General features: G+C 57.5%; 2 protein-coding genes across 6 annotated transcripts; one reads left to right on the top strand and one right to left on the bottom strand.

The window, feature by feature from the left end:
• The first annotated feature begins 685 nt into the window (after positions 1–685).
• Positions 686–7,266, top strand: EMILIN3 (elastin microfibril interfacer 3). Its single transcript, XM_021921041.2, has 4 exons — positions 686–1,070; positions 2,378–2,500; positions 3,668–3,891; positions 4,167–7,266. The coding sequence occupies exons 1-4, from the start codon at positions 904–906 to the stop codon at positions 5,951–5,953; spliced, it is 2,301 nt and encodes a 766-aa protein (XP_021776733.2). The 5' UTR covers positions 686–903; the 3' UTR covers positions 5,954–7,266.
• On the bottom strand, positions 6,644–26,350 carry LPIN3 (lipin 3). 5 transcript variants are annotated; one of them, XM_003904735.4, is made up of 20 exons: positions 26,160–26,350; positions 21,186–21,385; positions 19,597–19,692; positions 18,338–18,606; positions 18,053–18,136; positions 17,205–17,325; positions 16,695–17,037; positions 15,341–15,440; positions 15,029–15,189; positions 14,548–14,641; positions 14,387–14,456; positions 12,519–12,611; positions 12,394–12,437; positions 11,217–11,355; positions 10,064–10,212; positions 9,801–9,887; positions 9,205–9,357; positions 8,888–9,002; positions 8,697–8,800; positions 6,644–8,518 (listed from the first exon to the last, which is right to left on the bottom strand). In XM_003904735.4, the coding sequence occupies exons 2-20, from the start codon at positions 21,375–21,377 to the stop codon at positions 8,374–8,376; spliced, it is 2,559 nt and encodes an 852-aa protein (XP_003904784.2). In that variant the 5' UTR covers positions 21,378–21,385; positions 26,160–26,350; the 3' UTR covers positions 6,644–8,373. The 5 variants fall into 5 exon arrangements, 4 of the variants coding, with proteins under 4 accessions (XP_003904784.2, XP_017800297.2, XP_009214376.2 ...); XM_017944808.3 differs by having other exon boundaries at positions 18,053–18,133; XM_009216112.3 differs by having other exon boundaries at positions 26,209–26,350.
• Positions 26,351–27,095: the final 745 nt, after the last annotated feature.

Genomic DNA, 27,095 nt, shown 5'->3' with positions numbered 1-27,095 from the left:
CACAGCACTTTTGGCTCGGCTGGCGCGGTGATGGGCCTTTCGGGCTCTGTGCAGCCCATACCTAAGACAGACAGGAAACACAAGCCTCTCCAGAGAACTAGAGGTGCAACAGGGCCACCAGGCTAGGTGGCAGAGGTTGCGGGGTAAGGGGGAGGTAGGACGCCTGGGGAGAGGTCAGCGGAGTTATCAAACTAAGGGTCCCGGGCACCCCCAGATAATGATGGTACCAGGAGGCAGAGCGAGCAAACGGGGATGATCTGGGGTCTATTCCAAAGAGGTGGCGGGGGAGGTGGTGCTGGTGTGCCCCCAAACACGGCCATCTCGGCTCCAGAGCCCTGGAGAGCAGTTCCCGGGTTCACATGGACTCTGAAGACACCCGTATCCTGCGGGTGGGCGGCTCCTGGAGAGCCCACGCCCAGGCTGGCCTCAGGGGTCCGCTTCTTTGCTTCGGTCCTGGGCCCGCAGGCGACAGAGTAGCTGGTGTGCTCTGGGGCCTCCCAGGGCGCGGCGGCCTGCGCCCCTGCCACCCGGGGCTGCTCCCTTCGGAACCTCCTGTTCGCAGGCGGCCCCTCGGCTGTCCGCTCGGAGCTGGGGCGGGGGGCTGGCGGCGGCGAAGGGGGCTGGCGGCGGCGAGCGGCGCGGCCCCAAGTTTATGCTAATCCGCAAAGAGCCCGCCTCCCGCCTCCCCTCCGCGGCCCCAGCCGCGAGCAGCGCCGGCCACTCCGCGGGACGCAGCCACCGCGAAGCGCCAGGCGGCCGGGCCAGCGAGCTCGGGGGTCGAAGGGGACCACGGGACCCTCGGGGCGGGACCCGGGCCGACCAGCGGCGAGGGCGGCGCGGCGCTGCGGGCGGACACCCGGCGGGGGGCACCGCGCGGGGCCGGGCAGAGGCGCGGGGACCGCGATGGGCCGCCGCCGCCTGCCCGTCTGGCTGTGCGCCGTCGCGGCGCTGCTCTCGGGGGCGCAGGCCAAGGGCACCCCGCTCCTGGCGCGGCCCGCGCCACCCGGTGCCTCCCGCTACAGTCTCTACACGACGGGATGGCGCCCGCGGCTGCGCCCGGGGCCGCACAAGTAAGCGCGGGCGGGCGGCGGGCGGGAAGAGGGAGGAATGGGCCCGCGCGCGCCGCCGCTCCCACCTGCCCGCACCCGCGGGGGGCGTCGAGGCCACGGGACCCCCGAGGCCGCTGCATGGAGGCGGCGGCGCCCGGGGCAGAGCCCCTCCTGGGGCGGGCGCCCCACGCTCCGGGAGGTTGCGGGGCTGGCGAGGAAAAAGGAACCGAGGGGGCCTGGCGCGGCGGCTTGGGATCCTGGCAGTGCCCGCGGAAACCTTTCCAGCGAAGTAACATTTTCCAGCTGCGCTGTGTGCAGACTCCGGGCGAGCGGACCAGGTGGAGCGAGAGGAGGAAGGGCGGTCCGCGCTCTAAGCACGCGGGGCTCCCCCGCCCCGGGCCTCCCCTTTCTCCCCTGCCCCGCCAGGTAGGAGATGGAGCTGCGCATCGGGGCGGCCGCTCCCGCCTCGCAGTCAGCCTGGCCCCAGCAACCGCATGGGAGCCCCAGCGTGGCCTGGCTGCAGAGCCAGTGCGGGCTCCTGGCTCCGGGCCCGTGCTGTGGCATAGCCGTCCACAGTGGTCGGCTTATGCCAGGCAGCCACCTCCTCAGCCCTTGTGGCTCGTCAAAGAGCCTGCTGCCCCCGCCTCAGCTTCTGGTGTTTCGTGGGCAGTGGCTTGCAAACTGGCCTCAGTTAAGTGGGCTGGAGGCTCTGCCTGGGGTGCTGGCTGAACTTGAATTCTAGCTGAATTTGAGCGCTGTTGTAGGAGGAAGAGTACCGACACTCAGTGGGCCTGGGTACATCAGAGCGAACCTCCTAGAGGAGGTGGTACAATAACTGCTCTGAGATTGAGGGAACAGGACCAAAGGCAAGGGCTGCAAAACTACAAGGAGAGGTGGATTTCTCTGGGAGCCAGGCAGGGGAGGAAGGACAAGACATGGTGCTCTCAAAGGAGTCACCGAGTGGGGACTCAGGAGCCTTGAATGCCAAGATAAGGAGTTTGGAATCAGCGAAGGATGGGGGTGTGGCAGGGCACTTGAGGGAGAATCCGGGCTGGCTTCCTTCCCATGCAGGGAGGGGCAGCCACATCAGACTCCTGGTTCCAAATAGTGCTTAGCCCAGGGGCCACCCATCAGGGAGGCTGGAGTCAGAGAACAGCAGTGGGGCTGGACCCCAGACCAAGGGCGTTGGCTTCCAGGGACACAGAGAACTGACAGAAGAGACATGGGGTCTGGAGCCCTGCTGAGGCCCACAGACGGAGGTGGGAGGGTAGGAGCCTCCGTGGGCCTCGCTCAGCCAGATATTCCAGGGGTACCATTTTCTCCTGTAGGGCCCTCTGTGCCTATGTGGTGCACAGGAACGTGACCTGCATCCTACAGGAGGGAGCGGAGAGCTACGTAAAGGCTGAATACCGGCAGTGTGGATGGGGGCCCAAGTGCCCTGGGACAGTCATGTAAGTGCACTCCTCACCTACACCCTTGGAATCCCCTGGCACAAGCGCCAGTCCTGCCTTCAGCCGAGAGCAGCTGCCAATTCCAGAAGGGCTTCTTGGACTCCAGAGAGCCCACCTGAGCCCCCATACAGGCCAGAGTAGAAGGCGGCCCCAGAAAAGAGGGTGCCAGGGAGGATCCCAGGAATTTGGGCTTGCAGCAGAGTATCACCTGCACAGACAGTGGCAGGCTTGGGTTGGAGCCCAGGAACCACAGAGGGACAAGGGGAGGGTTCTGGGGGCAGAGGCAGCACAAGGCTAGGAGGAAGTGACAGAAGCAGAAGGTGAGGGGAGAGGAGGGAGCACCCACCCTTAGGCAATGGGTGATGCCACAGGGGGGCCTGGCAGGCCCAGGGAGGACCGTGGTGACCACAAGGAGGCAGGCCATGGGGCAGGGAGAGGAAGCCGGAGCAGCAGGGCTGCACGTGAGGACCTGTGGGACTGCATGCACGTGGGATGCACAGGTCTGTACTTGGAGAGGTTCACATGTGTGTGTGGAAACAAACCTGTTATCCGGTGTGTCAGTGGGTAAACAGGTATGTGGCTGAACAGGTGAGGGCATGGACCCTCGTGAGCCCGCCTGCAACCCAGACCTTCCCTTCCCTGCTCACAATCAGAGGTGCCCATCCACCAGCCTCTCTGACCAGAGCCAAGGTCCCAGAGCAAGCTACAGAGGAGTGGAAAGAACTAAGGGGAGCAGGTGGGAGCCAAGAGTGGCCCCAGGGCAGTGAGGGGACTGCCAGCGCCAGTTCCAGGGGGCTGGGGCTGTGTCTGAGTTCTCCCAGGTGCCACTGCAGCCTGAGTGGAATTTCTCATGGCAGCATGAGCTAGAAGGGGTCCAAGTGGTCTTGGGAAGTGATGGGGCGAAATTCCTGCTTCTCTCCAAGCTACCAGGATGGGTGGGACTTCTACCTGCATCCTTCCCTAACATGACTGTGAGCTCCAGGAAGTCCTGCCCTTACCCCACCCCTGTCACCTTAAGCACAGAAAAAGTAAAACCCTGGGGGTGGCATGGGGGTGGGGAGACACACAGCCTTATGCAAGTGTCTGAGGGTGGCCCTGAGTGCCAGCTAGGGGGAGGAGCACAGCCCTCAGGTGCAGGATCCTGCTGTCTTGCTCTCCCTGGCCCAGGTACCGCACAGTACTCAGACCCAAATACAAGGTTGGCTACAAGACAGTGACAGAACTCGCCTGGCGTTGCTGTCCTGGCTTCACTGGGGAACGCTGCCCTGAGCACCTCACGGACCATGGGGCTGCCCCACCCCAGCTGGAGCCTGAGCCTCAGATTCCTTCGGGGCAGCTGGGCCCAGGTCCCAGGCCCCCTTCCTACAGCAGAGCAGTCCCCAGTCCTCACGGTGAGTCTGCCCAAGGAGACCCTCCAAGGTGACTGGGTTTCTTGGGCTCAGTGGCAGGGGCAGGGAGGGGACTGATCCCAGGCTAGCTGAGCTCCGGCATGGATGGGGAGGAGGAACCCCCAAGCCCCACCTTCACCCCACCATAAAGCTGAGGGAGTTATGCTGAGTGAGAAGGTAGGCTTAGAACAGAAAGTCTCTTGGGTGGCCTGGCAGTGTGACAAGCTGAGAGCGTGAGGCCAGTGATGCCCCTGGGGCTCTCTTCTCCTCTTTCCCAGGAAGGAAAGGCCCAGGGCTGTTTGGTGAGCGGCTGGAACGCCTGGAGGGTGATGTCCAGCGCCTGGCCCAAACATATGGTACCCTCAGTGGCCTGGTGGCCAGCCACGAGGACCCCAATAGGATGACTGGTGGCCCCCGGGCTCCTGCTGCCCCTGTGGGCTTTGGGGTCATCCCTGAGGGGCTTGTGGACCCAGGAGACAGAGCCAGAGGGCCGCTAACACCTCCCTTGGACGAGATCCTAAGCAAGGTGACAGAGGTGAGCAACACTCTTCGGACCAAGGTGCAGCTTCTAGACAAAGTGCATGGGCTGGCACTCGGCCATGAGGCCCACCTGCAGCGGCTGCGGGAAGCCCCACCATCCCCGCTTACCTCCCTGGCCCTGCTGGAGGAGTATGTGGACCGACGGCTGCACCGACTCTGGGGGAGCCTGCTGGATGGCTTCGAGCAGAAGCTGCAAGGCGTCCAGAGTGAGTGCGACCTGCGGGTGCAGGAGGTGCGGCAGCAATGTGAGGAGGGCCAGGCCGCCAGCCGGAGGCTGCACCAGAGCCTTGATGGCCGGGAGCTAGCCCTGCGCCAGGAGCTGTCACAGCTGGGCAGCCAGCTGCAGGGCCTGAATGTGGCTGGCAGGGGCAGCTGCTGTGGCCAACTAGCCTTGATCAATGCCCGTATGGATGGCCTTGAGAGGACCCTGCAGGCAGTCACCGAGACCCAAAGGGGCCCTGGTGCCCCAGCCAGGGATGAGCTTACGAGGCTGTCTGCTGCCATGCTCGAGGGAGGTGTGGACGGGCTGCTTGAGGGTCTGGAGATGCTCAATGGGACAGAGGGTGGAGCAAGGGGATGCTGTCTGAGGTTGGAGATGGGGGGGTGGGGAGCAGGTGGCTCTGGGACCATGCTGGAAGAGCGCGTGCAGAGCCTTGAGGAGCGCCTAGTGACATTGGCTGGGGAGCTAAGCCGTGACAGCGCCCCTCCAGGCAGGTCAGCTCGACCCCTCGTGCAGACAGAGCTGGCCGTGCTGGAGCAACGGTTGGTTTCACTGGAGACTTCGTGCACCCCGAGCACCACCTCAGCCATCCTGGACAACCTCGTGGCAGAGGTGAAGGCCTGGCAGAGCCGGAGTGAGGCCCTCCTACGCCAGGTGGCCAGCCACGCAGCACTGCTTCAGCAGCTCAATGGCACTGTGGCCGAGGTCCAGGGACAGCTGGCAGAAGGGACGGGCAGCTCACTCCAAGGCGAGATCACTCTGCTCAAGGTCAATCTGAACTCAGTGAGCAAGTCGCTCACGGGCCTCAGTGACTCTGTCAGCCAGTACTCTGATGCCTTCTTGGCTGCCAACACGTCCCTGGATGAGCGGGAACGCAAGGTGGAAGCCGAAGTCCACGCCATCCAGGAGCAGGTCAGCAGCCAAGGCTCCAGGCTTCAGGCTGGCCACAGGCAGGTCCTGAACCTGCGGGGGGAGCTGGAGCAACTCAAGGCTGGTGTGGCCAAGGTGGCCAGTGGGCTGAGCCGCTGCCAGGACACAGCCCAGAAACTTCAGCACACAGTGGGACACTTTGACCAGCGGGTGGCACAAGTGGAGGGTGCGTGCAGGAGGCTGGGCCTGCTGGCTGCGGGCCTGGACAGCTTGTCCACTGAGCCACTGAGGTCCAGAGAGGGCCTGTGGAGCCATGTGGACCAGCTGAATCGTACGCTGGCCCAGCACACACAGGACATTGCCCGCCTCCGTGACGACCTACTGGACTGCCAGGCCCAGCTGGCTGAGCAGGCACGGCCAGGGAAAGCCAACTAGACAGGCTGGCCAGGACCCAACCCCTAGATCCCACCAACTCGGGGAACATCACCCCAGAGCCCAGCCTTATCCAGCAGCGCCTTCCAGCCTTCCCTGGCTAGCCCAGATGGCACTAAAGAGGCCACCGAGGGAATGGTCTTGGTCTAGCTCCATATGGCTATCCCAGCCACCAAAACCCATGCACAGTGCTGCATAAACTGGACAGTTCCGGACAGCGGTCAAGGCAAGGATGTCATGCTTGAAGGCCAGGGTGGACTTGAGAGATTCCACTGTCTGCAAATCCGTATCTGGGCAGCCAGCTGCAGGGCCTGAGCGTGGCTGGCAGGGGCAGCTGCTGTGGCCAACTGGCCTTGATCAATGCTCATATGTAAGGCGTTGAGAGGACCCTGCAGGCAGTCAGCACCAGTGTCAGCAACTGTGCAAAGACCTACAGGCCCACAGCCAGTGGCCTGTCCACATTGCCCTGTGCCCACAAGCAATAGTCCACAGCCTTTGGTGGCTTCTGTTCCTTGTCCCCTCAGCTTCTCCTTGCAGCCATCAGGACTAGGTTTGTGCAGGAAGGTGATGCCCACTGGAACTGTCCTCACACCTGGCAGCTTCATGGATGCTGTATCTGAACTAAGGACCAGAGGCTGCCAGATGTTTCTGGCTCCTCACATGTCCTTCAGGACAGAACAGAAGCACAAAGACTCAGACAAGAGTTCTCTTTATTCCCTTTGATCCTCCCCCAAGGTGAGGGCTTAGGCAGCTGTAGAACCCCAGGAAAGAACGAAATGCAGGCAATCTGTTTAGAGACCCCCCACCCCAAATTTATCCTTTTCCTTTCCTTCCCCTAAAATGTTTCCAGGGCTCTCTGGTGCCCGCACTGCCCTCTTCCTTCCACTCGGGGGGGGGGGGGGGTGGGGAAATCCTTCCTGCAAGGTCAGGGCATTTCTCTAGAAAGTGGCCTGAATGAGGCCAGGCCCTGAGAAGGAGCCCCCAGCTGGAGGAAAGGAGCTCCAGGCCTTGCTTTTAACACCCCTGCAAAACCGCCACCCTCCCAGGATGTTCACAAAAGGTGAGAAATTCAGGTACGAAACCATCAATGGACAACTTGAAAACGCATGTTCCTCAGGCCTATGCAGTTCCGAGACTCTGACATCTGTCTCTGCTAAGGCTCCCAGCCTCAGTTTCCCCCACAGCAGCATGGGCCCCACTGTGCTGCTCTTCAGGTCCCCACAGCCCTGCCTTTTGTTCCTGGACATTTGGTATTCTGCCCTCCACTCTGGTACTATCGGAGTAGGGCAGCTCTGGATTAAAGCTTTTAGCCAGTCTAAAGCTACTTTCTTCACCAAAGACAGTGGGAGGAGAGGTTGCTGGGGCATCATCCCTGCTTCCTACAGCTCCTTAGGCAAGAGCTTACCGAGCAGCTGTGAGCACCAAGCTGGCCAGCAGAGACTGGGGGAGGACTGTCAAGCCAACACCCACCTGCCCCGGCTGAGTTTGGGACTGTCTTTAAGGGAGGTCTGGAGAGAGGCAGTGGCAGCAGCTGGACGGGGAGCAGGCCAAGCTGGAGCCACACTCTCTCAGCCTGCAGGTGTGGGTGTGTGTCGTGTGCTGAGATGCCAGGGCACCAGCAAGGGGGATGTGTTGGCAGTGATGTCTGGCTTCAGAGGGTACAGTCCTGGCTCCCGATAAGGGGCGGGGAGAACACTATGTCCTTCCAGAAGCTGCACCACACTCCCACTGCTGCCACCAACCCTTCACTGATGCCTCGAGCCTCAGTGGGGCCTCCTCTTCTCCCTGTCCTATCAAGAGTTACAGCAAGGTCCCAGGTTGACAGGGAGAGAGATATCAAGGGCATAGAGAACCCTGCAAGGAGGCCAGGTGTGGTAGCTCATGCCTGTAATCCCAGCACTTTGGGAGGCCAAGGTGGGCAGATCACTTGAGGTCAGGAGTTCGAGACCAGCCTGGCCAACATGGTGAAAACCCATCTCTACTAAAATCACAAAAATTAGCCAGGCGTGGTGGTACATGCCTGTAATCCCAGCTACTTGGGAGGCTGAGGCAGGTGAATCGCTTGAACCTGGGAGGCGGAAGTTGCAGTGAGCCAAGATCATGCCACTGCACTCCAGCCTGGGCAACAGAGCAAGACCCTGTCTCAGAAAAAAACAAAAAACAAAAAAACAGAACCCTGCAAGGGCCCAGATGACAAAGTAATTGCCCCAGGCCAGTGCCACACTGACACCTGGAGCATCTGCAGCTTAGCTGGCAAAAACAGGACGGGGAAGATGGGGGAGTCTCTCTAGCTCCAACCAACCTGCAGCCCCCTTCTTCCCCTTCAGTGGGTTTGCCCCGTGGCACTCCAGCTCCCACCCTCCTATACCCCGGTACACCTAGTCAGTTCTGGGCCGGGCCAGGGAGGAGAAGCCAGGGCAGGTTCAGTCCAGGGTATCAAGGTCCACAGTGGGCAGTGGCTCCCGCCAGTAGCAGAAGTTACTGTATTCAGGGTTGGCCAGGTCTGTGCTGGGGCCACGGGCCACAGGTGGGAAGAGGAGCTCGACCACCTCACCAAGCCGCTCATACCTACAGGCAGAAGGGGGCCAGCACTGAGCCTGAGCTGCCACCAAACCACGGCCTCGGCCATGGGAGCCCAGAGTAAGGGACAGAATCCCTGGTGAGAGGTGAAATTGGGGCCCAGGAAGAAGCTGGGGCAGGGGGACGTGGCAGGGCATGGGGAACACGTGGCAGGGTTTGGCCTCACGTGGACTTGTGGTTCTTCATGAGCTCCTGGATGAGCTCTCCCCGGGGGTTGACTGTGAAGATGCGTGACTCAGGTAGGCCCACCTGCCGGTAGGCAAAGACATCCTGTGGGAGACAGGAGGGGCCCATGGAACAGAGGCCTGCAGGCAGCTGGGGAGAGATGGCTTGGCAGAGGGGAGGGGACACACTCACATTGGGCCTGTTCCCAAAGGCAGCATAGAAGGGCTGTCCATGGGGCAGAAACAGCTGCTGGATGTCACTCAGGCAGGCGACCTTGAACACCTCTGGTTTCTTCTCAATCACCTCTCTGGGGTGGCCAGAACCACAGCAGGGAAGGGGGCCAAAGTAGGGAAGAACCCAGAGGGGATGGCAGGCTCAGGGGATGGGGGGTCTGACCCCACCCTCCTTGCCACCTGAGAGCTTAATGCCAGCCTGCTAAGGCTGGCCTGGCCGTGGGCCTGCCTCTCCCCACCAGGGGACCATGGGCTTGTACGTGTGGGGGTGGTTACCTGTGGAGGGCAGAGAAGAGGCTGCTGGGAGACAGAAGGATGGGGCCCGTGGGGAGGCTACAGCCCCCCTCGCTCACCCACTGCAGGTACCCCTTGGTGAGGTCCGCCATGCCAATGGCCCGCGCCGAGCAGTACAGGAACTTGTACCCATTTCTGAGAGTGGGGAACAGGGTGGCATAGAGCCATCAGAGACCAGCCAGCCCCCATCTGTTTCCTTGGCTTCAGCCTGCCCAGCCCAACTGTGGGGCTCTGATGTTCCAACCTATGCAGGGAGAGGACTTGGGGAGAACGGCCAGGCCTCAGCAGTGGACTCAGCTGGATGGTGCAGATTCCTGAGGCCTGGGTGGACCAGGATGGAGAGGGCCTCCCCTCCGGCCTCAGGCCAGTAGGTGGCCCTGATCCTAGAACACAGCCCCAGGGGATGAGCCTTTCACAGAACTGCGGGCCAATAGAGAGGTCTCAGCACCCGAGGCACCTGCCCTGGTGGCCTCCCTTGTGGTCCCTGCTGGTCCCCAAGATGTCCTGTCCTGTCACTACCTCTCTAGAGCTAGGGGCCTTGCCTCAGCCCCAGCCCCAGCCCCAGCCCAGGCACTCACAGGTGGATTTTGTGATAGAGACTGGTGATGCCCTGGTGTGTCCAGTCTTTCCCCAGCTGGGGCAGGATATGACCCAGAGCGTCCGACCTACAGCCAGAGAGGAAGGGTCACTCCAAGGCAGCTCCATGTGGCCCAGCTCCAGCCCCAGGATGCCCCACCAGGAAGGGAGGGCTCCTCTCACTGTCCCCACCACACCCAGCACAGAGGGAGGCGAGTCCATAACCCCTCTCTCCCTCCCCTTCCCACAGCCAGCTGAGCCTCACTTGGTGATGGTGCCGTCGATGTCAGAGATGACCACCTTGTCGTCCCATTTCCACAGGTAGATGGTGGCCTTGCAGCGGCAGGTGCCCTGGTACTGAGTGGTCACACTGAACACCACATCATTGGCACCTTCTTGCAGGTTCAGGCGCCGCTGAGGCCAAAGGGGGGTGTGTTGTGATCAACGACAGCCAGGCACTGCCTACCTCTCCCCTTCTGCCATGGTCTCCAATCCCCTCGGGCCTCTCATTCTCCTCTTCCTCCCAGCTCAGAGACCCTTCTTGAATTCATCAGAGATAGCCACGCACAGACACACATCCATGTGGGCAGAGGGTGGCCATGCTGATCAGGGCTTTGTCCAGTGCAGGCCACAGGAGCCCTAGCCTCCATTCACTCCCCTTTGAAATGTAACTCACAGACAAAGCCACATCCATGACTCCCTGCCCAGGATTCCCAGGCCCAAGGCTGGGGCTGCTGTTGGCGGGGAGACACCCCCCTCCATAGATGGGGGTCCTGTAGGGATCTCCATAGGAAGCCCCTCCTTGGGGCCAGGATACCTGAGTCAACATTGCCCTAAGAAGAGGTGTAACCCTGTACTTGGTCCATAGAGAAGGATCAGGGCCGTTCCCCACCAAAGCCCTGAGTTGAGTGTGAGCTCCAGGGTACCAGACAGATGGCAGCTGCTTTGTACTGGCTGGTGAGCTCCTCCTGGACACCTCCCTGACCATGGAGCCACACCCATGAAGAAAATATATTCTTATTCCAGGAGCCACCAGTTACTGAGCTTAGAGAAGATATGACTTGGGGCCGAGAGTTGCCAGAATCTGAGGGACTGTCATCAGCATTTGATTCTTTTCAGTGTTGCTTCCAAGGGCTGACCCAGAGCCTGCTGGCTCACTACAGGTTGACATCTCAGGAGGACCTAAGAGACAGCTTTCCCAGTGTCTGACAGACAAATGGGCTGGCATGTGAAGAAGTGAGCGCCTGCCCTTGGAGGTATTCGAGTGGAGGCTATCAGGGAGGCTCCCAAGGGGATAGATTCTGGCCTTTGGTGAACATGTGGCTCCCTGGAGCCATTTCTCAGCCCGGTCCTGCGGGACTCTCAGACAGAATTAGCTCAGCCCCTCCCCAACCTCCACACAGACAACCCACACTTACAATCTGATCGGAGGAAAGGCGGAGGGACTTCTTGTAGGTGGGAGTGGAGGGTGGAGTGGAGGGTGGCAAGGAGGGGATCTCGAGGATCACAGGGCTGTCTGGGGCGTCGTCATCACTGCTCAGGACATCTGTCTTCTCCCTGTGGACCGCCCTGGCTCTCAGGCCATCTCCTCCAGCCAAAGGGCCTTCACTCCCAGGAGATGCCAAGAGGAGCCTGGGCCTGTCCCCGCCATGCCAGGGCCTGTCCAGGCTATCGGTGATCCCTCTCTCTAGGTACAACCCATTTGCAGTGGTGGCAGACACAGGGGTGTAGGCTGGCAGTCTCCACCCAGCCAAGCAACAGCAGAGGGGGCCGAGACCCAGGGCTGCCAGCTCTCAGTGCCTGCCTTGGAGATATTTACCTGAATACCTAACGTGTATCTCCGGGCTTATCCCCAACCTCACCTGCTTTGGTTTCAGTCAGGCCATCCTTAGCTACTCTCCACCCAGCCTTAGGCAGCTGGGTCACTTCAGATGTGGAAAAAGGAAACAAAGTCAGCTGGCTTCTTTGGGCTGGGAGAGGCCCTGCCCCTCCTTAATAGGGATCCCCTTGTCTGGGGCAGGAGCCTGAGGACCTGTGCCAGCTCCGCCATTTCCTGGTTGTGGCCAGGAAATGTATCTCCAGGCCTCATTTTTCCCATCTGTAAAATGGGGCCATTTCTCAGGAAAAAGAAAAGGTATAGAAGTGCTTGCGGTGGCTCACGCCTGTTATCCCAGCACTTTGGGAGACCAAGGTGGGCGGATCACCTGAGGTCAGGAGTTCGAGACCAGCCTGACCAACAGGGTGAAACCCCGTCTCACTAAAAATACAAAAAATTAGCCAGGCGTGGTGGCTCACGCCTGTAGTCCAGCTACTCAGGAGGCTGAAGCCGAGAATCGCTTGAACCTGGGAGGTGGAGGTTGCAGTGAGCCAGGATCGCACCACTGCACTCCAGCCTGGGTGACAGAGCCAGACTCTGTCTCAAAAACCAACCAACCAACCAACCAAAAAAACACAAAAGTGCTTGGTGCTTGGGGAATGACAAATAAAGAACCCACGGCTGGAGACAGGGTACTGGCTCCTCCCTGCCGCCCCCCGACCCAGGGCCATCTTTCCCAGGCTCCCACTGCAGAGCCCCGGATAGGGGGTCTCACTCACCCCTGCTGTTCCTTGGCTGCAGTCTTCTCCCTCTGGGCACTGCGCTGTGGAAAGAACATCCATTAGTGAATCCCACCTCCTGCCCGTGCCAGCCCTTGCCCTGCCCCTCGACCATGACCACCCACCTCCTCGGCCAGGAAGTCCCTGCGTCGCCAGGAAAACCACCATCGCCCACCCTTCCGGGGCATCTTCTCCTTCTCCAGCTTGTCCATGGTGCTCTGTGGGCAGGTGAAAGCCATGGCAGTGTTTCCTACCTCCTACCTCCACACAAACCTCCTACCTTATGTTGTTCTTGGGACCCTTCTCCCATGAGCCCGGAGTCTGGGTCGACCCTAGAGCAAGGTGCTGTCAACATCTGGAGGCCAAGGAAGCATGCTCACCTCCATCCTGGGATTCCAAGCAATGACTCAGGTGAGTTATGTTCAAAAGACGGAGGGCTATTCCTGCCCCCAGCCCCGATCCCTAGCTCTAGGCTCAGCCTCAGCCTGGCCTCCAAATCTTGTGGATCCATTCCTCCACTAGAGTAGTTAAAGGCAACGCTTTGGGAGTTTCTCAAGATCTGGTACTCCCTATGTTGAGACCAAGTGGTAGCAGGGAGAACAATCTTTAGCCAGTACTCCCCTCAACCTCCAAGACTGCCCCAGGCAACCTCCTAAGGTCAGTGATCCTATCCCACGAACAGCCCCGTTTTCTGTATGTTACCATCGCTGTCTGGTTGGGGCAAGTTGACCTTGTGAAAAAATGCTGATGAGATCTATGCTATTATACATAACCCCAGGGAGAGCCCAGGCAAGGCCCATCTGGGGAACACACCAGCATTCTACAGACCCAAGTCAGGAGGATATGGGTTTGGGCTGGGAACAGCCAGGGGGCCCCCTTGAGCTGGAAACAGGCTGGCAGGGCAGGGGTCTCTCAGGGGCCTCAAACAGTGGGTCTGTCTGGGTAAGGTGAGGAGATCCAAGCAGGGAAGGGACCCTCTTCCTTCCCACAGACTCTGGGTCCTAGCTCAGACCCCGTACCAGCCAGAGGACGAAGCTGTCACCCAATGGCAGTGACAGCTGTCAACATCTGTTAGTGATGCTCTTTGGGTAAGCCAAGAACAATAGGCCGCGCCAGGTCAGGGTGGTGCCTTGGATTGCTCCCAGAGGGGCAGGTCCAGGTTGGCAAAGGCTGGCACTGCCCAGGAGGGCACCATCCTCCAAGAGTAGGGGAAGGTGGCTGGGAAGACCAGGGAAGAGGTTCTGGGAAGAGTAAAGAGGCTGGGCATACCATCATTCCTTCCCCACTCTGGGCATCATACATGCTGTTCCCCACCCCTGTCCAGCTCAAGGCCCATCCATCCTTCAATCTCTACCCAGCAGGCACTTGCTTATCAAATCACCTTGCCGTAGGCTCTCCTAGCACTGCACGCCTGTCCTTCCCAGCACTCAGGACTGAATTATATTCATCTGGGTGAGTCTTTGGTTAACCTAGTCCTCCTTCAAGAGCAGGGATAATTTTGTTTCATTTATTCATGACTGTCCCCAGCCTAGGCCTGGGACATAGTAGGTACTCAAGAAATGTGTGCAGGTAAAGAAAGTAAGCACCCTTCAGCCCAGCCGGGAGGAATAGTCTTCAGGCAAGGTGAAGGGAGCAACTTCCATTTCCCAAACTCCATATTTCAGATCCAAGGGCTTCCCCATATTTCAGATGCAAAGGCCTCCTGCTAAAGACATGTCCTTGTTTAAGCATCTGTTGGGTTTTTCTTCCCCTCTGGTTTGTCCTGAGCTCCTCTGAAGTCCACTTTAAATACAACAGGATTCAGCCATGGCCAGAAAACCAAGGAAGGGTGGGGCAAGGCTTCAGGGACCTGTGTTGCCTCTCCCAGAGTGCGTCTTGCAGCCAGCCAGCCCCTGGCCCCCAGGCCCATCTCTGCTTACCCTTGCCAAGGGTCTCCCTGCCCCGAGGCTATGGCTACCTTCCCCAGCAGGGGCAATGGTGCTCTAACCATTACCTTGGGCAAGTTTTTCTGGAAGGCTTGCAGGGAGAGGATCATGGGGGCAGCCACAGCCCAGTTATAATGCCTGGAGAGACAGAATAGGGCATCAGCAGCTGCAGGGTTGTGGAGAGGGAAATGACTCTCCGGCCACTAGCAGCCCCAGCTCTGGGACTTACTTCCCATTGATTTTCACCACTAGGTTTGGGTCATCCAAAAGTCCGGGGTTTTTGGTGAGGTCCTGGTAGGAGACGCTGTGCTGGCTGAATTTCTCTGGGCACGGAGGCAGAGAGTGACGGGTGAGGCTGGCACATCCCACGTGACCCGCTGCCCCAGACCCCTGGTGCTCCCCACTCTGCTGTTCACCTCCTGTCGGTTGGCTCTGTAACCTGGCAGTGCTCCTCCCTGCCTGTGGGTTTTACACCTGTTCCCACCCCAGGATTCACAGGATAACTCACAACTTAGTGTCAAGCATTTGCTTCATGGGGACTTGGGAAGGTCCAGCCCCTGCTGGTGGAGCGTGGGCTGCACAGGGCAGAGAGCTGCAAGGAAGCCCAGCCTCCCACCTCTACTGCCCCACCCTCGCGGTCTTCCCTGCCCTCGCCATCCTCTGGGCTCAGCACCAGTCCTCGAAAGTGCTTGGGCCATAGTCGAACATACCTAGGGAGATGTCCCGGCTGTCAGCCAGTCCACCACAGAGGGACAGTGCTATTGTATCTACTGTGTCCAGAGTGGGTTCAGGTTCATGTTCAGGGTTGGGGTCCCTCAGGGACTTCTGACTGCTGGGTTCACTCCATCTTCTGGCTCCCAGCCCAGAGTCACTGCGGGCAAAGGGGCCAACAATGACAAGAATACGAGGAGGGTGGGAGATGGGTCCTCTCTCCTCCCATGCCTTTGATAGCCCTTGAAAGCCTGGACCCTTGGCCCCAGGTGCCCAGACCCATGACACCCTGGCATCCAGAACCCAGGCACCTCTGGGGGAAGTAAAGTGCTGCATTCTCAGAGTCCAGGGAGGGCAAGTCGTCCAGGTAGATGTCACTGGGGCCCAGGTGCTGACTTCTCTTTGGGGAGCCTGAGGGTTGAAGAGAGGATGTCTGTGGAGCTGACATGTGCTCAGTGGTGTGGGCAGTAAGTGCCCTCTGACTTTGAATTCTCTAAGGAAGTGCCACCCAGCAGAACCTTCTGCAGTGATACAAATGTCCCATGTCTGATATATTAGCTGCTAGTTACATGTGGTTATTGAGCACACTTAAAATGTGATCACAGTGTGACAGAGAAATGGAATTCTAGGCCGGGCGTGATGGCTCACGCCTGTAATCCCAGCACTTTGGGAAGCTGAGGCAGGTGGATCACGAGGTCAGGGGATCGAGGCCATCCTGGCCAACATGGTGAAACCCGTCTCTACTAAAAATAATAAAAATCAGCTGTGCGTGGTGATATATGCCTGTAGTCCCAGCTACTCAGGGGGCTGAGGAAGGAGAATTGCTTGAACCCGGGAGGTGGAGTTTGCAGTGAGCCGAGACTGGAGTGCAGTGGTGTGATCATAGCTCACTGCAGCCTCAAACTCCTGGGCTCAGGTGACCCTCTTGCCTCAGCCTCCTCAGTAGCTGGGACTACAGGCACATGACACCATGCCTGGCTAGTTTAAAAAAAAAAAAATTTTTTTTCTCACTACATTGTCCAGGCTTTATCTTGAACTCCTCAAGCAGTCTTCACACCTCGGCCTCCCAAAGTGCTGGGATTACAGGCATGAGCCACCACGCTAGCCCTAATTTGATTTTAAATGGCCACATATAGCCAATGGCTACTGATTTGGACAGCACAGGTCTCGTGCTTTCCTAGCGCTCTGAGATAAACCTGAGCTTGTGAGCTGGAGCCATCTGAGTCTGCTCATCTCCCCGACTTCCTATCCCCACGGTCTTCTACTTCTTGCTCAAGGCATGCCAGCTGCCTTCAGTTTCTGGACATGAAACTTCTCTTCAGCCCTACAGCCCGGGCACATACTGTTTCCTCTGCTTAGAATTTCCTTCCCCTGCTCCTCGCTTGGCTGAATCTTCATTATCCTTGTCTCAGCTCTGACATCACCTTCTCGGAGGGGCCTTCTCTGACCACCTGGTTTAAACAGCTCCCATTCCAACCAATGACTATGCCCATGGCACACCCTTCCACACACAGAGCATCTGTCTCCCACACTGCACTGTGAGCCTCATGAGGCTGGTGCCAAGAATAGCACCTGGCACACAGCAGTTGCTCAAAATGTACCAGCACCCACCCAGGGGACAGGGCGAGGCCAGGGAGGCAGTGGGAGAGTCCCAGCATTACTCACCTTTCCCCCTGGAGACCCTCTCTGGCTGCCCAGTGGGAACTGGACCCTCCAGAGTGGCCCAGCTCCATGACTTGGAGGCAGGAGGGAGGCCCATGTCCCCAGAGCTCTGAGTGTTGGTTTCCTCTGTCTCTGGGGTGTGGAGAGGGGGACCCACTAGAGTGGGATCCTCTGTGTCAGGATGAAGGTCGGCACCAGCCTCTGTTTGCTGGATTAGGGGTCCCGAAGGGTCCACGCTGCCAGCCACAGAGGTAGAGGGAGTGCTGGGTCCTCCCCGAGGAGGAGAGGTTGCCTCAGCTCTGCCTTCAAGGACCATTGAGGACTCGGGCCGCTCAGCTCTGGCCACCTTCAGTGGAACAAATGGAGGAAGATGTGGGCCAGGGCAAGGCCTGCCTCCCACGCCTCACAAAGCTTTGGGGGCAGTGGCCCGAGTTTCAGTCCCTCCAACCCTGATCCAAGGGGGCCACGGAGCCCCTGAAAGGCAGGGCCTGGGGTTGATACAGAGGGACTCACCTTAGGCAGCCTCCCCCAGGCCCACTGCATGTGGGACTCGGCTCTCAGGGGACTGGGCTCCGGGGTCCGCACCTCCAGCTCTGAGTCGCTCTTAGGGGATGTTAGCTCACCTGCTGAGAGGCTGCAGGAGACATATCCAGAGGCCCTGAGCCTGCCTACCCATCCCCGCTGCTGCCCACCCTAGCCAGGGAAAAAAATATGTGCAAACTATATTTATGCCTGTGTTGAATCCAGAATGTATAAAGAATATGTAAAGATCTAAAGAGTATATAAATATATGAATAACTTATGCTAATCAACAATAAGAAGACAATCCAGTAAGAAGAAGGATGGGAGGGAGGGAGGGAGGGAGGGAGGGAGAGAGGAAGGAAGGGAGGAAGAAAGGAAGGAAGGAAGGAAGGAAGGAAGGAGGGAGGGAGGGAGGAAAGGAAGGAGGGAAGGAAGGAGGGAAGGAAGGAGGGAGGGAGGGAGGGAGGGAAGGAGGGAAAGAAGGAAAAAAAAAAGATGGCAAAGTTGTAACTGGATTGCCTAATGGGCATAGGGTTTCCATTTGGGGGATGGAATGTTCTGGAACTAGGTAGTCGTGATGATCATTCAACACTATGAATGTACTTAATGCCACTGAATTGTATATACTTTGAAATAGTTAAAATGGTAAATTTATGTTATGTATATTTTACTGCAATTTAAAAAATCAATAAAAGACTTGAACTCTTTACAAAGGAAAAATATGAATGGCCGGTAAACATATTAAATGGGTTCTGTGTCATTAGTCATCAGGAAAAATGCAAATGGAAACCTCAGACCGTGATCTGGAGTCCCAGTGTGCAGCCCACTTGGACTCTCACCTGGCCTGGGGGGACCACTCGCCATCCGAGTAGGGGTAGATGTCTTTGGGCTGCGGTGAAGACTTCTCTTCCAACTGGACACTGCTGAGGGGCCACAAGGAAATGGTCACTGATCGGGCAGGATGCCCCAGGCAGGCATGAGAGCCTGGACATCAGGGGCTTGGTAAGGTGAAGCAGCTACTGCTCAGAGAGGTCAAGGCCCTTGCCCAAAGTCACACAGCATGAGCAGAGGAAACAGCACTAGAACCCCCAAACTGGGGTTCAAGTCCCTTGGTCCTTACACACCCTGGGGGCTCTGGCCTCGGCTTTTCCGGCAGGGACAGCTCACTCTCAGCGCCTGCCTCCAGTTCCTCCGAACTAGAATCAGTTGCCACTGCATCCTCCTTCTGCTTGGGCTTCCTCCTGCGACGCCTCTTCCTCCGCCCAATGGAGGCCGTGCCTGCCATGACGAGGCCCTCAGGCTCACTGGCATTGCCCACCTGGGAGTCTGAGGGGAAGCCAGACAGACCCCCCCAAGGGATGGGTGAGGTGCACAGGCCGGGAGGCACGTGTTCCTGTGGAACAGATCAAGAACTGAGCTGGGGGCTGACCCTAGTGGGACTGCCCTCACCACACAGTCATCTTGAGCCTTGCCTGGGTCCCAGTCCTGGAGTGAGCTCATTTAGGGTCAGGAAAACAGGTGTGGAGGCACCAGCCTGGCCCCATAGCCACTACTGGCCTCAGAGCTCCCCAACAGAGCCACCTGCCACCATGGCAGGCCAGGCAGAGATCTTGGCATCAGCCTCTGATCTTCTCTTTTACCCAAGTCTATGACAGCAGGCATCTACTTCTGCTTTAAGATTCAGCCAGATGTCTCCTCCCCCAGGAAGGAACCTTGGCTATCCCTCTCCCAGTTCCAACATCCCTCACTGCAATGACCAAACAGTTCATCATCCATTGTTTACCTGTCTAGCTCCCCAGACCAGTCTGTAACTTTCTTTGAAGGCAGGGGTCACCCGTCATCTGAGTCTATTGCACAGTGTCTGGCACACAGTAGGGACTCAAAGTTTTTCAAGTTCAGTTTCAACTCCTCTGTTGGCTTCTGCTGGGCCCTGCCTCCCCTGTGTGAACACCCACCACTTACACAATTCTAGGTTCCAGCTGCACAGAGCTGGCACCAGACCTGAGACAAGCCAGATGTTATACTTTCCAGCCCCCTTCTTCAGCTCCCGCCTCCTCTCCAAGCTGCCCGGGGAAGGCCTCCTTTTCATCCCCAGGGGCCCAGCTCAGGGGTCCAGTCTTCTGAGAAACCTTCCCCAACTTCCCAGTAAGTAGAGTTAGCTGGTACCCTGGCCCCTTCCTCCGGGCCCCCACAGCATATCATGTGTGCCAGAGGCCAGCCCCAACTGACACCCCTGCCTCAGACCTCTGCTGGTGGGGTGCTCCCAGGGATGGGCGAGGATGGTGACAAATCCCAAGGCTCCACCCAGAGGAGGCACAGGAAAGGGGTGGGAGGGGCAGGTGCTGTTGGGAGGGGCAGGTGCTGTCAGGAGGACAGCACTCACCTCATCGCTCTCCAGCTCCTGAACGAAGAAGGCCTCCCCGCTGTCGCCGAGCTTCATGTGCAAGTCCACAGGCTCCCCATTGATCTCAATGTCTACCTGCAAATGGAGAGTGGTGGCAGGCACATGGGCCCTCACACCCATGCTTCCAACCACAGGTCTCCCGGCTGGTCCCCCGGTGGCTCTTTGCTCCCGACGATGGGGGGCTCTGCTGCATCTCCCCTTCCTCAGAGAGGCCTTTGCTGAGCTCCCTACCCATCTCTCCCTCACTCATACTGCCCCACTGTCTGAGCTTCATTGCACTTATCACTGTCTCGGTCTCCTTGTGTATTGCCTGGTTTCCAAGTTCTTCCCTCTCTCACATCCACAGGAATAGGGACGTGATCTCTCTTGTGATCGCTGTGTCCCCAGCCCCCAGGTTATTGGCTGCATGAACAATGGTGGGAATTTCAGTGTACTGGCCCTTTGTGGAGTGTCTTCTATAGATTATCTCATTTAATCTTTGCAACCCCTTGCAGTAGCTCCTATCATTACCTCCACTTTATAGACAAGGAAACTGAGGTTTTGGAGGTTTAAGTAATTCGCCAGGAGGCAGACTCACAGCAAGCAAGCCTATGAACCCACAAAGGCTGAGTGTACAACCCAAGCTACTAGCTTCTTAGATATTCTGTTTCCTGTAGGCTACACTTTTCTATTAGGATCCTGGAAACGTCACAGTTGCCTCAGTGTGAATCTTGATTCACACCCTAGACTTTGCTGCTAACAAAAATCTCTGCTGTGCTTGCCTGAGCCCAGTGAAGGTGGAATGGATTTATTTATTTATTTTTATTTTATTTATTTATTGTATTTTTTGAGATGGAGTTTCGCTCTTGTTGCCCGGGCTAGAGTGCAATGGTGTAATCTTTGTTCACTGCAATCTCTGCCTCCCGGATTCAAGCAATTCTCCTGCCTCGGCCTCCCGAGTGGATGCGATTACAGGAGCCCACCACCATACCCGGCTAATTTTTGTATTTTTAGTAGAGACTGGGTTTCACCATGTGGACCAGGCTGGTCTCAAACTCCTGACCTCAGGTGATCCACCTGCTTTGGCCTCCCAAAGTGCTGGGATTACAGGTGTGAACCACCATGCCCAGCCTGAAGTGGATTTATGAAGAGAGAGAAACTAACCTTTGAGCCGCATAGCTGGTCCTGGGACAGTATTATCAGTTGCTATTGACTTGTCCCACCAGCATCATTAGGCAGATAAAATCATATACATTTGTGCAGGTGAAGTAACTGGTCTCAGAGACATGAAGTGACTTACCAAGAACACACAGGTAAGGTCTTAGTAAGCTGAGCCAGGTCTGAGGGTCCCAGCACCGGGATGAGACCTACTCGTCTGTTTCCATGAGAAACTAACTGTGAACCCTCCCAGATCAAAACTCCCAAATCAACCCAAAAACCTTCAAAGAAAGTACAAACCAAGGGAAGCCTGTCCAGAGGACAGATCCCCACCTAAGGGAGGCCCCAGGTCCTGTCCTGGGACTGTAGTGACTGCCCCGGCTTAAAAAGCCCACCCTGCAGTGGCCACCTCAGCCAGCCTGAGCACTCACCACCTTCTCCCGTGACCGCAGGACGCCCAGCTTGCCAAAACGCACGTGGAAGGGTGAGCACCGGAACGAGCCGTCCACCTGCTTCACCACCAGCACGTCAATGCCGCCACTCAGCGTGGCTGGGTTCAGGCCCCGGTACAGCTCCTTCACCGTCCCAAACACCGTCTCCGCCAGCTGCCCGACATAGTTCATGGCTGGTGCTGGCAAAGAAGGGCAATGGCTTGCACAAAGGTCTGCTCCAGATCCTCCACAAGAAGCTCCTGCAGCCTGACCACCCAGACCCCGAAGTTTACATTTGTGTCACGCCTTGGAGTGACACAGATGACAGCACAGATGGCAGCAGCCGTGCGATGGGAGGTGCACCCGTAGACGTGGGTCTAACCCCAGCTTGCCTACTGCTCTGCTAAGGGACCCTTGGGCAGCCGACTCCCTTCTCTAAGTGCCGATCTCCACATCTGTAAAATAGGGCACAAGGTAAGACAATACCCGGTTGCCTCGTGCTTCTAAATGCCATGACTAATGATAATGACCACAGTGTTCCGTGGGTATGGCTCATTTCATCTTCACAACAACCCTGTGGGGCTGGCTGAACGGGTGTCATTATTCCTGTTTACAGATGAGCCAGCAGAGGCTCAGAGAGGTGGAGTGAGCTGCCCAGAGCCTCGTAACTATGAAGGAGGGAACCTGAGATCTGAACCCAGGTTTGTGTGGTTCCACTGGGATGGTCCAACTGTGAAAACAGGAAGGGGTGGGAAGAGGGGGCAGCCTCATTAGATAGCAGGCCCAGGGCCCTGCTGGATAATGGGTGACTGTGCTAATGAGTGCTCTTCTTTTCCCAGGAAGTGGGAAGGAAGGAGCCTCCACTTTTCCATTTGAGAAATGGGCTCAGTTGTCTTGCTGTCTCAGTTGGTCCTGTGAGTTGGAAGGTGTCTTGCTGGGCAATTGTAGCTGACTTATGGGGGACCAGGGGTGGGAGCACCCCAGGTACTCAAGGCTCTGTTCAGCCCCATCCCTGGGGTCAGATGCTCAAGGTAGAGTATCCCCTATAGCTGGGGACTTAAGGCCCCAAACTACAAATTCCTTTCCAGTTTCCCTGGTGGAAAGCCTGTCGATGCACAGCCTGACCCCAACGGTGTCCAGGCTATCGTTCTCAGACCCCAACTTCAGCCCAAACCTCAGCTCCTCAGACCAGGGCTCAGCTGGCTAGGCGCTCAGATCCACAATCAGGCCTTGGGCTGGCCCCAGCCCACTGAAGCTGCTCCTTCCCCCAGCCAGACCGGTCTCTCCAGCTTTCCCACACCAGGCAGGGCTGGGTAAGCCCAAAGCAGGAGGCTGAGGTGGCCTCAGAGAAAAACCAGGGCTATGATGACAGCCTCCTCCAAGCTGGCACAGTGCCTGCCCCAGCAGCTTCAGGTGATCACCCCTGCCCTCCTGGCCAGGCCAGTGGCCTGCTGCCCCTCTGTCTGCCAAGACCCAGACTGTCCCACCTCCACAGGGCACTTTCTTCTCTCAGACCCTGGGTCAGAACCCCTGGAGGACAGCCTGCCATGCAAGACCACTTAGCAAAGAAGCTAAGTGACTTACCCAAGGTTAAGTGACTTTATAGATGAGGAAACTATTCAAGCTCTATGAAGCCGAAAGGCCATAGAAGGGGTATAGGGAGGGGAGAGAGGGCGTAATGACTCATATCCGGCTCTCCTGACTCTAGAGCATGGTCTCCTTCCACTCCATGCTTCCAAACCACCCGACAGTTGGCTGCATGGCCCATGGCCACTTCTGCACAGCCCTGCAACGCTCTGCACTCAAAATGTGGTCCATGCACCAGCAACGAAGATCAGCATCAGCATCACCTGGGAGTTTGTTAGAAACAGAAACTTATGCCCAACTCAGCCCTACTGATTCAGCATCTGCATATTTTTTTCTTTCTTTCTTTTTTTTTTTTTTAAACAGGGTCTCACTCTGTCACCCAGGCTGGTGTGCAGTGGCACCAAAATGACTCACTGCGGCCTCAACCTCCCAGGCTCAAGTGATCCTCCTGCCTCAGCCTCCTGAGTAGCTAGGACTACAGGCATGTACCACCACACTTGGCTAATTTTAAAATTTCATTTGTACAGACAGGGTCTCGCTATGTTGCCCATGTTGGTCTCAAACTCCTAGACTCAAGTGATCCTCCCACCTTGGCCTCCCAAAGTGCTGGGACTACAGGCATGAGCCATTGCACTTGGCCTAGCATCTGCATCACAGGAATCCCCAGGTGATTCCTGTGGCCTTTCGTGTGTTTGAAAGGAACTGCTTTTGTGTTCCCAGTCCACAGCTTACTCTTGGAAGAGCCTGAACGACAAGACATCCACCCCCACAGCATTTCTCAGATAATGCCACATCCTGCCCAACCTGGGACATCGGATGAAGCAGTGGATTCTTTCACTCTATGTCAGAGCGTCACAAACGTAAGACACAATTAGAATTGCCAAAGAGAAAATGGGATGAAATGAAACTCCTTGGACCCCTAACATGTCACTCAAATCAAGTTTATCTGCAAGGCACCTGCCATGTACTAGATAGGACATTTCCACTTTGGTTTCTCCCTACCTAATGCCAAACTCCGAATATAGGTCTGGGGAGACAGTGGTGACAGACACTTGGTGGGTAGACCTCTAAACTACTGTGCCCAGGAAAAGCAGAGAGGGCTCCAGAGGCTTCCAGGAATTAAGGAGCAAGCATGGGGAGGGGCAGAGCTGGGGTTGGGGCAAAGGTCCATCCAGCTGGAGGCCCCAGCCTGAGCTCTCTGCCCTATTAAGCCCTAGTGCAGTTTGTCAGCTTCGGCATTTTGCCCTTTGGCGCCAGATAATTCTTTGCTGGGGGGTGGGTGGGTGCATTGTAGGATATTTAGCAGCATCCCTGGCCTCTGCCCATTAGATGCCAGTAGCGCTTCATCCCCCACAATTCCAGGTTGTGACAGCCAAATTGTCTCCAGACATTTTTAAATGTCTCCTGGTGGACAAAATTGCCCCCAGCTGAGAACCACTGATCTAGTAGAAAGGGCTGAATAGCAGAGATGGCACCCAGGGTCCTACTTGGATCCAGCCCTGGAGTATTCTCAGGCAAGTAACTGGCTGGCCTCAGTTTCCCCTTCTGTGAACCAAGACCTCCGTTTTTTAGACACATCTCAGCTCTAATGTCATGGGAGTCCAGAATTCACTCCTCTGTTCCCCCCACTTCACCAATTTGGATGTCTCCCACATCTGCCTGCTCAGCATTTTGGGGGCCTCCTGTAAGTCCCCCCACACCCCCCCACATCTGCCTACTTAGCATTCTGGGGGCCTCCTGTGAGCCCGGCCTCTGTCTTCACCCATCCCTTAGGCACCCCCTTTTCCCAGGACCCAGCTCTGCTTCCTTGGTCTTTTCCCAGACAGAGGAGAGCTCTGCTTGGTTCCCCTCTATCACCCTCCACCCACAAACTAACATGTCTAAAATTAGCCACTTCACTCCCCACACCTTCCCAGGAAGCCGAATACCCCTTAGGACTAGTCATTACCCCTCCCTCCCTCCCTAGCCCTCTAAATCTTCTCCCCCAGTTTCCTGCTCACCCAGCCCCTCCTTTCTCCAGCTGTCCTAGGTCAAGACTTTACTACCAGATGCCCAGATCATGGGTGGCCACAGGACATTAGGAGAAAATGCAGCAGATTCTCTGGGTGCTGATCCCCACTCTGCCATTTGCTGGCTGTGACCGTGGGCAAGTGACTTCATCTCTCTGACCCTCAGTCTCAGTCTCCGAAATGAGAATAACATCAGATGCGTGTGAATAACTAATGAGAGACTTTGTGTAAAGCCCTGGAATGCAAGAAAAGCCTGTATGTGACACCTATCAGCAGCAGCAGCACGACAGCCCCACTCATGCAAGCTGGTCCTGTGGGCACTGCAGGTCATACTCGGATGAACTGCCCCCGCCAGCAGTTGAGAGTTTGGACTTCTTTTATTTATTTATTTATTTTTTCGAGATGGAGTCTCATCCTGTCGCCCAGGCTGGAGTGCCGTGGCGCAATCTCAGCTCACTGCAAGCTCCGCCTCCCGGGTTCATGCCATTCTCCTGCCTCAGCCTCCCGATTAGCTGGGACTACAGGCCCGTGCCACGACGCCTGGCTAATTTTTTGTATTTTTAGCGGAGACGGGGTTTCACCGTGTTAGCCAGGATGGTCTCGATCTCCTGACCTCGTGATCCACCCGCCTCAGCCTCCAAAGTGCTGGGATTACAGGCGTGAGCCACCGCGCCCAGCGGAGTTTGAACTTCTTAACTTGGCATTCAAGGCTGTGCACAATGGTGGCGCCACTATTTGCCAAATGAGCATGTGCGCTCCAGGCAGGCCTCACACCCCACCTTGGGGATGTTCACAGGCCTTCCAGGCTAGACTACAACTCCAGCACAGGGAAGCCAGAGCAAGCTGCCCTAGGACTGAGCTCTCAGCCCTCGGGGCTCCCAGATTTGGGTGAATGAAGGGTGTGGCTCTCCACCGAGGACCAGACCAAGCCGGAGAGTAAGCACTCCTAGTATCCCAGGAGAGAGAAAGCGCCACCCCAGCTCCCAGCAGCTACAGCATCTGACCTGCCCAGTCTCAGGGAAAGCAAGGCAAGGGCCAGACACTGTTTTGCAACTGAGGACACTGGGTACCAGAGAAAGTGGCTGTCCTCCTCAAGGTCACACAGTCAGGCTAGGGTAAAGCTGGGCCAGCCTCCCCTGGGAGGTTTCGGCGTCTCCTCTCCAGACTCTATGTTTTGGGTGTCCAGGGAGCCTGCAGCCGCTGGGCCAGGGAGAGAGGGACAAAATGAGGCCGGCCCCTCCACTCCTGCGTCCCCATCTTATAGCTAGAGGTGGACCCAGGCCCGCGGACAGGAAGGAAGGAATGTCGGATGGCAGGACAGATGGGCAGGGTGGGAGGGGAGAGGGTCATCCCTTCCCCGGCCCGAAGTGGGCCCTACCTGAGGAGCTGCCCACTGGAGCTCCTGGACTCAAGAGCCGCCCCTCTACCTGCGTGCACAGGCTCCACAGGTGAGTGTCTTCGGCCCTCAGTCACTTGGAGCTTCCGGGTCCTCTAAGACAGGGTGAGAGCACGGCTCCACTCCTTCCACGATCCTAGTGCGGCCTCCACAGGCTCCAATCTGCCCAGGCTCCACTCCCTGAAAAGACCCCGCCCCCCCGCTCCGATCCACGCCCAGGGCGCCCTTTGGCCTCTGAGGCGGGGGCGGGGCCAGACATCAGGCCCCGCCCACCAGTCCCCGCCCCAAGTCCTTGTGCCACCCCCTGCCCCACCTCCAGAAAAGTGTGGATTTCGGGACGGGGCGGACCTAGCTCCTCCCAGATTTGCTTCCAGCTTGCTGTGTGATCTTGGATGAATTCCTTCCCCAATTTGATCCCATTTCCTGTTTTGTCAAGGGGGGAAAGCCGCCTTGCAGGATTTTCGAGATGACATGAAATGACTTTGCGCGGCTTCTGGCGCTCAAACTTCCCCTCCTGGGGGCAGCTTTTCCTGAACCCTCCCGTATCTCCCAGACTGGACAGGCCCCTCGCGTCATCTGTTCGCATAGCTCATAGTTATAATTTCATATTTGCTTGAATGACTACTTGATTAATGTCTGTCTCTTCATTTAAATTTGAACTCTGAGAGCAGGTCATGTACATCCTTACACCCCAGCGCTTATCAGTACATTGCCTGACAAACACCAGGCGCTCCATAAATGCCCGCTTCTTCATTCCATCTCTGGGACGTTCCGGTCGAGCGGCAGCGGGATCAATACCGCCACTGGCCAGCAGAGGGCAGGCGATGATCAGCCTTCTCGCCCAGTCGCGCTCCCTCCCTGTCTGCAGGCACCGCGGGAGGGGACAAGGTGAGCCCAGGGGCTCCGAGGCACGCGGAA

This window comes from Papio anubis, chromosome 16, assembly GCF_008728515.1.
Source record: "Papio anubis isolate 15944 chromosome 16, Panubis1.0, whole genome shotgun sequence".
Taxonomy (NCBI): Eukaryota; Metazoa; Chordata; class Mammalia; order Primates; family Cercopithecidae; genus Papio; species Papio anubis.
This window is presented reverse-complemented; position numbering and strand designations above follow the sequence as displayed.